General features: G+C 31.8%; 1 protein-coding gene across 1 annotated transcript; it reads left to right on the forward strand.

Annotated features, from left to right (window-relative positions):
• Nucleotides 1–303: 303 nt before the first annotated feature.
• LOC139482344 (lipopolysaccharide-induced tumor necrosis factor-alpha factor homolog) lies at nt 304–7,429 on the forward strand. Its single transcript, XM_071266196.1, has 4 exons — nt 304–431; nt 3,324–3,441; nt 4,270–4,456; nt 5,462–7,429. Exons 2-4 carry the CDS (start codon nt 3,339–3,341, stop codon nt 5,571–5,573), a joined length of 402 nt encoding a protein of 133 aa, XP_071122297.1. The 5' UTR covers nt 304–431; nt 3,324–3,338; the 3' UTR covers nt 5,574–7,429.
• Nucleotides 7,430–14,414: the final 6,985 nt, after the last annotated feature.

The following is a 14,414-nucleotide window of genomic DNA, read 5'->3' on the forward strand; positions in this document are numbered from 1 at the left end:
CTGTGAATTGTCCTGCACATTATTCAAAAATTAAAGAAAAAATAGAATATTTATGATTTTAAAATAGAACATCAGATAACTAATGATTTTTCGCTAATAACAGAATAAGAAGTTTACTTGCATTAATACACCTTATCGCTATTTGTCCGCCATTACTGGACATCACACAGGGTCCCGTAAAATTTTGACGTCATAATTCAAAATGTCTGACGCCACAATGGAAAAGTGATTGTTGTATGACGCCAATAGTTCAAGCGGAACAGATTCTCGGGTCAAGCGGAAATAGCGATAAGGTGTATATTGATATGTTTTCCTTCCCTGTCTATAAGCTACGTTGTGGTTATTGGATGTTTACAAACCGAACGGTATCGTGTGATTCTTCGTCAAAACTTGAAAAGTTGAATTTATTTTAAGACATTACACCCTGACAGGTAATTGACATTCTTTAAGAATATTTAAGAAGATTTATATATACACAAAAACAAGCGTTGTTAGTTGCAGGTTGAAAATTTTGGTAAAACTGCAAGAAGATTGTTTTTCTGATAGGGAAATAACAAATTATTTCATCGATAATTTTGACGAAATTATTTTCTCGACATATGAACTTTTTACAATTTTTGTCCACTGAATAAAAATTGTGTAATTCAACCAATCATATTTCAAATATTTGTTCCTTAGGGTTGACACATTTGTCTTGCGATATATTCTGAACAAGGCGCATATATTTTATTCTCATATATCGTGTAGTCATCTGTTCTCAATACGCCTTATCGCTATTTGTCCGCCATTAGTGAATATCACACGGGTTCACGTAAAATTTTGACGTCTGTCACAATGGAAAAGTGATTGTTGTTTGCGCCAAAAGTTCAAGCAGCTGGGTCAGTTGGGATTAGTGATAAGGTGTATAGTAATCAGTTAATTCTCAATTGCAATGTGCGTGGTTAAAATAAAAGTAGTTTACGTGAATCGCACATGTTTTCTACTTGTCGGTATTTCAAGGACAGATTAAAAACTCACTTCAAGCAAGCATTAATTTCAACATTTCAACATGTTCAAGTTTTCGGGCATTTTACAACAGTAAAAATAATATTTCCTGATTTTAGCCTACTTTTCCTTATTTTCAAAAAAACTTATTGATAGTAAAAAAGAAATACCGGAAAGTAAATAGAAATAGTAAATAATGCCCCCGAGGTCATATGTTATAGGACTACCCCTGGGTTCATAAATAGCATGTTTTCAAATGTAAACAAATCTTAGCTCGAAAAAAAAGGTCAAGTCTACATACGTTATACACAATTGTAAGATGTGGTGTGACGTTTGTATGGAAAAAAATCTATGAAACACAGTTTGGGCCATATCTTATCAACTATAAAATTTAATTCAATTCAATTATCGGAAAAGTAATGCCCTTAAATTTTGTTACTGTGACAGAAAAATGTTAATAACAGCTGTGACAACATTTTATAACATACAACATGTACAAGAATTGGTTCAATATCTTTAACTAAAGGATCTTACAGATTAGTTTGTGCTTTTATACCATGATGTCTGCAAGTATTTTTAAAACAAAAGATATGTATTCTGTACTGACAAGAAATGATGTTATTCCTACTGGACAACTTAAAAGTGGGTTAAAATTTTAGGTGAACAGAATCTGAACTGGAAATGAAAGCTGTAAAAAATAAAAAGATAGCTGAATTTGACAATGTATGGAATGTTTTTGAAAAACTTTTATTGAATACCAGCTAATGTCTTTTTTTTTTACAATTACTTATGATGGAGGGTATAATGTTTTTGACCCGTCAGTCCATCCGTCCGTCCCTCCTGTTTCTTGTCATCGCAACTCCTCTCAAACCACACAACAGAATTTTATGAAACCTTTTTAGATAAAAAAGACATATTACATGTATGTAGTTGTGCATATCGACAAGAAATTACGATTCAATTTTTTTTCTAGGAGTTAGGCCCCTTTGAACTTATTTACTTTAATGTACTACTGCAACAGTTTGTCATCGCAACTTCTCTGAAACTACACAACAGAATTTCATGAAACCTTTTAAGATAATAAGGACATACTATGTAGATGTGCATGTCGACAGGAAATTACGATTCATTTTTTTTCTAGGAGTTACACCCCTTTGAACTTATTTGCTTTAAGGTACTACTTAAACAGTTTGTCATCTCAACTCCTCTCAAACCACACAACAGAATTTCATGAAACTTTGTAGATAAGAGCATACTACATAGATGTGCATATCGACAGAAAATTACGATTTTTTTTTTCTAGGAGTTACGCCGCTTTGAACTTATTTGCTTCAATGTACTTCTGCAACAGTTTGTCATCTTGTAGATAAGAACATATTATGTACATGTAGATGTGCATATTGACAGGAAATTATTATTCAATATTTTTTCTTATACAACTTTTTTTTGTTACACTTATTTAATTTCTCCAATGACAATGTGGGAACGTGGGGTATGTGAGCATGCTCTCTAAGGTTCTTTAATTATAATCTATTTTAAAGAACATATTATTGTCATGTTAACGTGATTTGTCAAAACCAGTCGATTTTTTTTATCGTCTTAAAGACAGTGTATGTGTACATTTTATTGTCATTCACCAAAATTAACCATTAACGTCATTTGGCAAGAATGTCTACAGTTATTTGTCATGAAGGTACCCCCATTACGACCCTCATTCATCTGGCGATGTTTTCTCTACGATCTTGACTATAATTTGGACTTAACTCACTCATTTGTTTCATGTTAACTTGACAGGACTCACAACGCTGCAACAATTTCTTCTGTTTAGACTTTGAGAGAGAACTTTTAGAGGAAATTTGGAATGAAATCTTCATTGACGACTAGGGATTTTTGCATTCAAGATTTTTAATTTCCCTCAGCTCTTGCACCCATAAGCTGAATGTATCAAAGTTTTATGGTGTGGCAGCTTTTATGATAATCTGATTATTACAAGTTGATAATGGTATAATATACAAGTTTGCATTAGTTCATGGAATGGGTTTCCCTCATTGTTTTATATTGCTATACTTAAATACTACAACATTCATGTAACAAATTATAATTATTTATATTTTACAAGACTCTATATATCTTATAAAATATCACTGTTTCCCTCAAATCATATCATTGCATAATTATGAATTTGTAACCCTGTCTTTTCAAATACAATGTAGCACTATTGTAAAAAAAATAGCACTGGTGAAATACAAAATGTAAGGGCGTTGGAAGAATACAGTTTCTAAATATGAAGTTATAATATATATATATCTTCTGATTTTAGATATATCTTCTGATTTTAGTGTAACAGTTTGAAGATGTCATACAACAAGTTAAATGAAAACCACCCCCCATCATACCAAGCAACAGCTCCACCTCAAGAGCCTCCTCCAAAGTATGAGTCAGCATACCCACCACAGGGTAAGAATTCTACATTCTGTTTACAAGGTAAAAACAATCCTTAAGAAACATTCACTAAGGTACATGAAGGCCTGATAAACTGGAGGTAACAACATTTATCTATCAGGAGCAGGACCCCACAAGGTAATAAAAATCTTCTCTGGAGAATTGAACAAAGAAAAAGTACATGTATGCCTGATATTCTGGAGGTAAAAGTATTCCACTATCTAGAGCAGGACCACACAGGGTAATACAAATCTTCTCTGGAGTGCAAGACAAAAAACATGTAGGCATAATAATACAGAGACCTGAAACAACATTCCTCTCAAATTAAATTCAAAATTTTGGTACAATTTTTTTTTTAACATTAATGTGTCTTTCTTTCATCCCTACAAAAAAAATCAGGGTTTTCAATTAAGATTTCGAATGGAAATCCAAAGACTCATCATTTTTTGCCATGGGAAAGTTCAACAGTCTGGAGATAAAATTCTAATGCTACATGATATATTATTTTGACCTCCATGACAAAATACAACGTATATATCTTGTAAGGAAATGTGTTTTTTTGCCATTAAATTTAGATTATTTTGAAACATTTGTTATAAAAGTATTTTAATGCGGTCAGTTGATACATATTTTTTCAATCTTTATGCATTTTTGGACTTAACAGCTTTTTAAAATGATGAGTCCAGATAACAATGGATAAATGTTTCTTAGTCCATGACTCATAGACCCACCTTAGCTAGAACCATTCAAAATTGAAGTTAAGATTTATAGCAAAATAAGAATTTTTAGCAAATTGACGTTCTGTTTAAAGTAAGTGAAATTTTGTAATTTATTTATTGTCAGGTGACTACGGACAGCCACACCCTACAACAGTTATAACCAACCAACCAGTGATTGTGGTTCAAAGTGGATTTGGACCATACTCAAAAGTCCTGACCTGTCCTAACTGTAGATCCTCAGTCTCCACCAGTGTGAGTCACGAAGCGGGCGTACTAACATGGCTGGCATCAGGACTCATTTGTTTATTTGGGTAAGATATTCAAATTTTAAGGAAGAATCTTGATGGCTTAGTAGTCTAAATTAAAAGAGTAAGAAAATGTGGTATGACTAACAATGAGACAATTTCATCTGCTGTATTTATATTGTCAACACTTGAGATTGTGAGTGCAAACCCTGCACTTCATCTTGACAGGTGCATTCTACTCCAATCTTACAGTTAGCACTTGACTACTTTTACCAGATTTCCTGCTAAAGTGAGTGGTTCTCCCTATAGAAGCTCTCCAGGTTTATCTACAATAAAAAAAAACAGCAGCAAAAATAAGAACAGGTGGAAGTGGTATTCAAAAACAAACATCAATTAAGCAAAATTATAGAATGATTAAAACCTTAACTAATAACTTATAAATAAGTTGTGTCTTGTGCAATATATATTTTAGAATTTATTGCTGTGAAGTTATACATTAAATTAAGATGTGTGTTGATTGCCCATGAGACAATTATCCACCAGAAAACAAAGAAGCATGTTTGAGACACTGCATGACTATCAATAATGAGCAGACCACTATTGTTTAGTATGCTATAAAAACAGTATAAAAAAAGTCATATAATTTACGGGAAAAAAAACAACTATGTGCCAAACAATAAAAAAATGAAACAGGATAGACAGCAACCAACATCAGGCTCCTGACTTTGGACAGGCTTTTACAGAATATAGCAGAGTTTAACATTTTTGCAAGTATTGAACCCTCCCCATACCAATGACAATGGTGTAACTTGTTCGGATTTTATACAATTTATCAGATTCAATCAGTATTGTTGACTTTTTTGCTGACTGTTGATTTTGTATTGGTTTAGCAGGGACAAATAAGAACAACATAACTCTCGGAAAGTAGACTGAACATAGATTCATTGACTGCAAAACAAACCGTTGAACAGGACAAAAATTATTTCAACTTTTTTTTCTACAAATTACTAATTTAGTTAAAAATTGTATTTGATAATTATCGATCCTCAATTTATAATTGTGTCTTTTTAGTTGTTGGTTTGGTTGCTGCTTGATCCCATTCTGTGTGGACGACCTTCAGGATTGTAAACACATTTGTCCAAGCTGTGGGCATTACTTGGGAACATACAGAAGAATAAGTTAATCAAAGAAATCCATTAATCAGGGGAGATAATAGATATGCAAAGGGAGACAATAAAACAAAATCAGAAATAGTTTATATTTATAATGTATTTTTGTATGTAAATAGTAAATTTATTACATTAATAGGAAACCGGTGCTTGAATATAATATACATGTAATTGTAAAAAAATCAATATTTTTATTATGCAAATTATAAATAAAGGCTCATTGTTGGTTTATAAACAAATTCAGCTATTTATTGTGAATCTCTAATACAATAAAAATGATGCTTCTTTCAAAGGGGTTTATAGAATAATAGTTGTGGTTTTGTTTGGGAGATTTGGAAAGCCATGTGTATAGAATATTAATGTGTGGTTTATATATGTATATATATATTTCTAACATCATTAATATGATTGTATAGATTTATTTGTTTGTATTATTTATTGTTGTGTTATGCTGTTAAATTTTTATCATATTTTTTTTGTCTTGTTCACAAGTCAAATCCAGAATAAAGGGGTAACAAGTTTAAAATTTATTATTCCTTTTTGTCTTTAAAAATTCTTAAAATGACATTAAGGCATGAATTTGTGTCCTCATATGAACTAAATTGAGTAGAAAATTTTATCTTATTTTGTATTAATTAAGTTCTTATAAACTCTGCAGTTCAATTGTAAATTTCTGTATTTATTCTGATTTTACACACTTTTACACAAACTGCTTCCCTTTGTCAATTATAGACAAAATTAGCTTCAGCCCACACAAGGCATTATAAGTTTATAGTGATTTAAGGAATTACTGTAATATTTTTTTTTGTCTATGAAAAAATAACATCAAAAATGTGGTGCAGTCACTGAATAACATGTCTAGTGGGTTATTTTAAAGTGTGCACCACATTTTTGTGTTATTTCGAATAGACAGAAAAAATATTAGTCATTCATTATAATTTAATTCTAAATTCCAGTTTAAGCCGGGGTAAATCATGAAAAAAAGTTGATGACGTCATGGTCAGATGACAAAATTATGTCTATGAGCTGATAAACAAAACAATGTCAGCAAATCAGAAGTCATGTTACATCCATAATTGAATTATATATATATATATATATGTGTGTTTTAACCAATTTTCAGTGAAAAATGAATACAAGTATCATACGTTTTAGCTTTAAAAAATTAAATGTAGTTAAAAAATTTGAAAACTTGATAGTTGCACAAATTGCTTTTTAGAAAGTTTATGTCTCTGTGACGGAAAAAACTAACAAACTGATCTGTATAACAAGGTCTGGTCTGTTAGGGTAATTAGCTGTTTTATAATCTAGAGGACTATGAGTAATCTCATTGTTCGTAGACCAAAATGAAAATAACGTCACGTCATTGGTTGAATTTCCATTGTTTAGAAAGTTTTAAACCAATCACTGTGTTTTGGTGTATGCTTTTGAAAATATTACCCAGAATGCATTAGATTCTGAAACGCCGAATTAATAAAAAGGCTATTGGAACACAAAAGTAGATAACAATTTATCTGAACAACAAAACTTTTAGAAGATACATACGATTGAGTAAAGATTAATAAAAACAGTTGTGTGAACTGTTTCTATTTTTAGCAAAAATTTCAATAACTTTAAAGGAAAATAATGCTTATATTTGACAAATTTATATGACTAAAATTGCCATGGGAACTTTATTTATTAAACATAATAAAAGTTGTTCCAGGGGGAGTAAAAGGGTCAAATATAATTTTTGTAACACTTTCAATTAATATTACCTTATAATGCCTTGATTGTAATGATACTATTGATTGCCTATTGTTAAGTTTTCTTTATAAAAGTTGAAAATGTACTATGCATCTTTTGTTAATAAAAAAATGTTTTCAGTCTATTTACTTCTTTAACAAAAAATTAATTGTAAAAACACCATTGCCAAGTAGTCCAGAAAACATACATAGAAAACTGCATCAAATGCTTTTGAAATTCCAGATTCTGTTTCAATAGAGGGGCTGAGTGGTCTATGCCATTCATCTACTGTATAACTAGCCTGTCAGACTCCTGGCAAGTGCATTTGAATCTAGTTTAGATACATTATACTCTCTGGCCAACCATTCTTTGCACTTATTCCTTACAACTTATTGGCAAATGACCATACAAACATGCTATTACTGGTCTGCTAAATTCTGCATGTCTCGGAATTATTATACAACTGCAAAGTTTTTGTGGTTGCATAATGGTTTGATGTTGTTGTCATCCTCCAAAGACATTTCATTTCCAGACAATAACTTGAGTATAAGAGAATAGATATCTAAAAAATTTTACCACAAGGACGGTTCCATACCTCAAAAAGAAGATTGTGATTGATTTTGGGATTATGACCCAAATTGTTTAAGAATTATGGAATGAAAAACAAGGCTTTTCTGGTTTCCTGACAGTAGCTTGAGTTTATGTCTATGGATCTAAATGAAATTATACCACAAGGTTCTTCACCAAAAAAGGAAGATTGGGATCAATTTTAGGGTTTTGACCCCAACCATTTAGGAAAAATTGACCAAAATCAACACTTTTCTAATAGTGTATACATTGCTTATTAGACCAAGTTCAAAGTCTTGAACACTTGGGGTTATTTTTATATGATGAGTCTATGTTGGGCCCTATTATCAAATTGGTCTACATTGAGGTCTAAAGAGTCCAAAATTGAACTTTTCCTTTATTTTATCAACATTGAATACTTGGGGGTCTTTGGTATCCTGAAACTATCCATGTACACATATTTATATTTTCTGGATATTAGACCATAAAAGGCAATGACTTCAAATTCTGAAGTTCTTAGACAACATTCATTGTTGCAGAAATCAATCCAAATTCAGAGTTGTATCAAGCTTAAAATAAAATTGAGAATAGAAATGGGGAATGTGTCAAAGAGACAACAACCCAACCATAGAGAAGACAACAGACAATACCACCAATGGGTCTTCAATGCAACAAGAAGCTTGAATGTTTGTGTCCATACTTACCCCACTTGTTCAGGTTTTGACCTCTGCAAGCTTCAAGCCAAGCATTTTATTATACGACCGCAAAATTTGAAAAATTTTTCGTCGTATATTGCTATCACGTTGGCGTCGGCGTCGTCGTCGTCGTCGTCCTGCGTCCGAATACTTTTAGTTTTCGCACTCTAACTTTAGTAAAAGTGAATGGAAATCTATGAAATTTGAACACAAGGTTTATGACCACAAAAGGAAGGTTGGTATTGATTTTGGGAGTTTTGGTCCCAACATTTTAGGAATTAGGGGCCAAAAAGGGCCCAAATAAGCATTTTCTTGGTTTTCGCACTATAACTTTAGTTTAAGTTAATAGAAATCTATGAAATTTTGACACAAGGTTTATGACCACAAAAGAACGGTTGGGATTGATTTTGGGAGTTTTGGTTTCAACAGTTTAGGAATTAGGGGCCAAAAAAGGGCCCAAATAAGCATTATTCTTGGTTTTCGCACAATAACTTTAGTTTAAGTAAATAGAAATCAATGAAATTTAAACACAATGTTAATGACTACAAAAGGAAGGTTGGTATTGATTTTGGGAGTTTAGGTCCCAACAGTTTAGGAATTAGGGGCCAAAAAGGGACCCAAATAAGCATTTTTCTTGGTTTTCGCACCATAACGTTAGTATAAGTAAATAGAAATCTATGAAATTTAAACACAAGGTTTATGACCATAAAAGGAAGGTTGGTATTGATTTTGGGAGATTTGGTCCCAACAGAATAAGGGGCCCAAAGGGTCCAAAATTAAACTTTGTTTGATTTCATCAAAATTGAATAATTGGGGTTCTTTGATATGCCGAATCTAACTGTCATGACTGTGTATGTAGATTCTTAACCTTTGGTCCCGTTTTCAAATTGGTCTACATTAAGGTCCAAAGGGTCCAAAATTAACCTTAGTTTGATTTTGACAAAAAATGAATCAGTTAGGTTCTTTGATATGCTGAATCTAAAAATGTACTTAGATTCTTGATTATTGGCCCAGTTTTCAAGTTGGTCCAAATCGGGGTCCAAAATTAAACTTTGTTTGATTTCATAAAAAATTGAATAAATGGGGTTCTTTGATATACCAAATCTAACTGTGTATGTAGATTCTTCATTTTTGGTCCTGTTTTCAAATTGGTCTACACTAAAGTCCAAAGGGTCCAAAATTAAACTTAGTCTGATTTTAACAAAAATTGAAATCTTGGGGTTCTTTGATATGCTGAATCCAAAAATGTACTTAGATTTTTTATTATGGGCCCAGTTTTCAAGTTGGTCCAAATCAGGATCCAAAATTATTATATTAAGTATTGTGCAATAGCAAGTCTTTTCAATTGCACAGTATTGTGCAATGGCAAGAACTATCTAATTGCACAATATTGTGAAATAGCAATTTTTTTTTTAATTAGAGTTATCTTTCTTTGTCCAGAATAGTAAGCAAGAAATATCTAATTGCAAAATATTGTGCAATAGCAAGATTTTTTTTAATTGGAGTTATCTTTCTTTGTCCAGAATCAACTTAAATCTTTGTTATATACAATATACAATGTATATTCACTTTTTACTACCAACTGATAAATTAAAATAATCTTTACCATTCAGTGATAACAAGCAGTTTTTTTACATCTTAATATTTTATGATGTATTTAAATGAGTAGTTATTGTTGCAAACTCCATTAGAAATTTTAATTGAGATTAGTTTTGGAATAAGGGAAAGGGGAATGTGATTAAAAAAATTGGGTTCAATTTTTCTCATTTGAAATTTCATAAATAAAAAAGAAAATTTCTTCAAACATTTTTTTGAGAGGATTAATATTCAACAGCATAGTGAATTGCTCTAGGAGAAAACAAAAATTTTTAAGTTCATTAGAACACATTCATTCTGTGTCAGAAACCTATGCTGTGTCAACTATTTAATCACAATCCAAATTTAGAGCTGAATCCAGCTTGAATGTTGTGTCCATACTTGCCCCAACTGTTCAGGGTTCAACCTCTGCGGTCGTATAAAGCTACGCCCTGCGGAGCATCTGGTTAACCTCTATTTTATCAGTAATTGAAGTTTATGAGAGTTCCTGTAAAACTACCACCTATAAGGTGGGCATACTCAAAAATTCAAAAGATGCATCTCCTTCTTCTTTTACAATAGTATAATAAAACGGAGAATGGAAACAGGGAATGTATCAGAGACCACAATCTGACCAAAGAGCAGAAAAAAGACCAATGCCACCAATGGGTCTTCAACACAGCAAGAACATTCCACACCCATAGGGCTGCATCTGGCCTTAAACAAGAATGTACTTTTGACTTTTTTCCCCCTTTACACAAGCATTTCTAAAAAGTAAAATAACCAATATACTGAACTTGGAGCAAAGTTCAAAACGGAAAGTCCCTAAACAAATGGCAAAATCGAAAGCTTAACACATTAAACAAATGTTTAACAACGGTTATATTCCTGACTTGGTATTGACATTTTCTATGTAGAAAATTATAGAAAACCTGTAAGAATGAAGAGCTTACTTGACCAGTTAAATTGAGGTTAATTCACTCAGTTCTCTCAGTGAATAATTCAGAGTTTGGTGACGGTTGTTTATATTTGCTATAGAACATGAAATAAAGGATACTATAGATTCAGTTAAGTCTTCATCATATCTGGACCTACTTTCAGAAATTGACAATTAGAGTTAGTTTTGAACATAAATTTTACCCCACAAAGAGATTTCAATTCTCCTATTGTGAACTTTCCTTTTCTGTAAAGCAACAATGCCACAGTGCCTGCAAATATAGTATTCGTTTCCTTTTGTAGTGAGATGACTGATGCCAGATGTAGAGCAGAATTTCCTTAACTCTTGGAGCAACCTGAAATCATACCCTGTCTTTCGTGAGGTTCTTGTTTCTTGGTCTATTGTTTCTATGTTTTGCTGTGCTTTTTTCGTATTTTGTTTTTTGCCATGATGTTGTCAGTTTGTTTTTAACTTATCAGTTAAAATATCTCTTTGGTATCTTTTTCTTCTCTTGATGCTTACAAGTTTGCTATTGAACTGATGGTTACAAATGATAAAGTTGAAGTCATTTATTCGAAAGTTTAAAGGATGCAGTCATGATTTGGTGGACTGTTGTGGACTTGGTGTCGGATGATACACATACTGTAGCCAAATCCTGTCTTTTATCCCTTGATTGTGAATGGTAACTGTCAATTGGCTTCTTTAAGTAACACACTAAGTACAATTGGTTTAGAAGGAACAACTTACTGTTCTGGAGCACCTATTGTTCACCCTAAGTTTTTGGTGAGGTTAGTGTAGTAGGTCACAATCAGTTGCCATCTACTAATTTTTTTTTTAACCATCAATAAAATTGAGAATGGAAATGGAAAATGTGTCAAAGAGACAACAACCTGACCAAAGAGCAGAAAACAGCCGAAAGGCCACCAATAGGTCAATGTGACTGTATGGAAATCTTTTTCTGAAACCAATTTTAGCCAAAGTCTTAAAAAACAAAACATTAGGTCAGCTGGACTGTGCAGAAATTTGTCAATTCACAACACAAGCATTGGATAGGCAAATGGGGAAATTGCGCTCACATAAAAATGTAACTGTTGTGTCTGTACCGTGTCAGGCATAATGAACCATGTGATCTGATCTGACAACGAACTCAAGATTTCTTTTGAACTTAGTTTTACTGTGCATATTGTTGTTTGTTTTTTTTTAGCTACAGATTTAAGGGGAGGTTTTAGATCTCAATTTTTTTTAACCAGGCCTGTCCCAAGTCAGGAGCCTCTGGCCTTTGTTAGCCTTGTATGAATTTTAATTTTAGTTTCTTGTGTATATTTTGGAGTTTGGTATGACTTTCCATTATCACTGAACTAGTATACATAATTGTTTAGGGGCCAGCTGAAGGACTCCTCCAGGTGCTGGAGTTTCTCGCTGCATTGAAGACCCATTTGTCTGCTCTATAGTTAGGTTGTTGTCTCTTTGACACATTCTCAATTTTATTGGTAGTTGTTTGTTAAGAGGAGTCAAGATGTCAAATATTAGTGTGGTTTGCTAGCAAGGTCTTATAACATGGCAATATATCAAAAGTACAAATCTTTATTAAACAAAAATAAAAATAACGTTTTATGAACATCACATAATTTAATAAAATAATATCAAGAAATAAAGCAACAAGCTACCAAAAATTATAACACTGCATTATTTACTCAATTACTGTGCTTATCCAGTAAGCTTTGGGGTATCACAATAGCAATGGCTCAAACAGTTTACTAAATTGCAGTTAGATTTCTTCTCCAACTAACTGATCAACTGGTAAAATATTTTAGCAGATTGCTCAAGTGAAATGTTGTTAGTATGAAGTGAGTGCTGTGAATTCAAAAGTAATACTTACCATCCAGATCCAGTTAGTTGACATCTTTGTCATTCTTTCAAACACAATAATGACTTAAGATAGTATGAGTCACTGAATAAGAAGGTCTAATATTGACATGGAAACTTCTATCATAAATAGATTTTATAAATAAATAGTTCAAAACATTGTTTTGTAGATGTATAATTTATAGCTGCGTTTTCCAACAACAGGTTAGTGCATAATTGTAATTTGGATTTATTTTTCTAAAGCAATTACTTATCTGCTACCATTAAAGGGAAATAATTTACATTACTGAAAATCAGCAAAATTTTGTCACAATTTTTGTCTGACAAATATCAACTTTCCTTATTTAATTTGTTTGTAACATTATTTCTATGATTATTAAACTTTTATCCTCTGTTTTGAATTTAAGAACAATGAAATTTATTTTTAAGATGATTAAAATTTTGAAAAAAAAACTGTTAAAATCCTATTATTGAACACATTCAAAGTTCTATAAATCATACAAATTCCCCTGTAAATTAAGAAAGTATCACCAGTCCAGTAGTCAGTAATTTTATTTTGACATGCATTTTTATTGATTTTGTAAAATTATAGATTAACAGCTGTTTTGCAAAACTTTGCATTGTTCAAAGTACTAAGGATTCTCTACCATCATGACCATGGAGCACAAGATAACTTATAAGCAGTATTTGGCAAAACCTTTGTACCCTTCAACTTCCTCCTAATTTGGCAATTCAATATTTTTCATTCAAGACGTATTGATGATTTTTTTGTAGGCAACATCATAAGGTATCAATCTTTTAGTGTACAATAACTCAATAAAAATTATTTCCCTTTAATGCCAGCAGATCAGTAATTTGTATAGAAAATATTATACGAATCATAATTACCCAATAACTTTGTCTTAGAAGACAAAGTTATAAAATATACATCTACAAAACAATGGTTTGAACTATTTATTTACAAAATCTATTTATGATAGAAGTTTCCATGTCAAAATTATACCTTCTTATTAAGTGACTCATACTATAGTAAGTCATTTTTTTGTTTGAAAAGAATGACAAAGATATCAACTAACTGGATCTGGATGGTAAGTATTACTTTTGATTTTACAGCACTCACTTCATACTAACAACATTTCACTTGAGCAATCTGCTAAAATATTTTACCAGTTGATTAGTTTGTGGGAGAAGAAATCAAACTGCAATTTGGTAAACTGTTTTAGCCGTTGCTATTGTGATACCCCAAAGGTCACTGGATAAGCACTGTAAGAAAGGAAATAAGGCAATATCAATTTGATAAAATAGTTTTGTGTGCGTTTTTTGCATAAATTATGGGCAAAAAAAAACCTTTCTTTTACAAGTGAAACAATGTAAATCATAGTCCAACTTTAGGAAAAGGAAGAATCGAAGAGTTGATCATATGTTGAAGTTAAAGCTGGTTTAAGAGGGGTAAATGTACCTGTTAAAGTCAGTACATCAGTGACAGTTCA

The sequence above is a fragment of the Mytilus edulis genome, chromosome 7, assembly GCF_963676685.1.
Source record: "Mytilus edulis chromosome 7, xbMytEdul2.2, whole genome shotgun sequence".
NCBI lineage: Eukaryota > Metazoa > Mollusca > Bivalvia > Mytilida > Mytilidae > Mytilus > Mytilus edulis.

Excerpts from the sequence above, each read along its gene's own strand:
- LOC139482344 (XM_071266196.1), top strand. The coding sequence starts at position 3,339 with ATGTCATACAACAAGTTAAATGAAAACCACCCCCCATCATACCAAGCA. Across the intron at positions 3,442-4,269 it reads GTCAGCATACCCACCACAGG|GTGACTACGGACAGCCACAC; the intron begins GTAAGAATTCTA and ends ATTTATTGTCAG. Across the intron at positions 4,457-5,461 it reads GGACTCATTTGTTTATTTGG|TTGTTGGTTTGGTTGCTGCT; the intron begins GTAAGATATTCA and ends GTGTCTTTTTAG.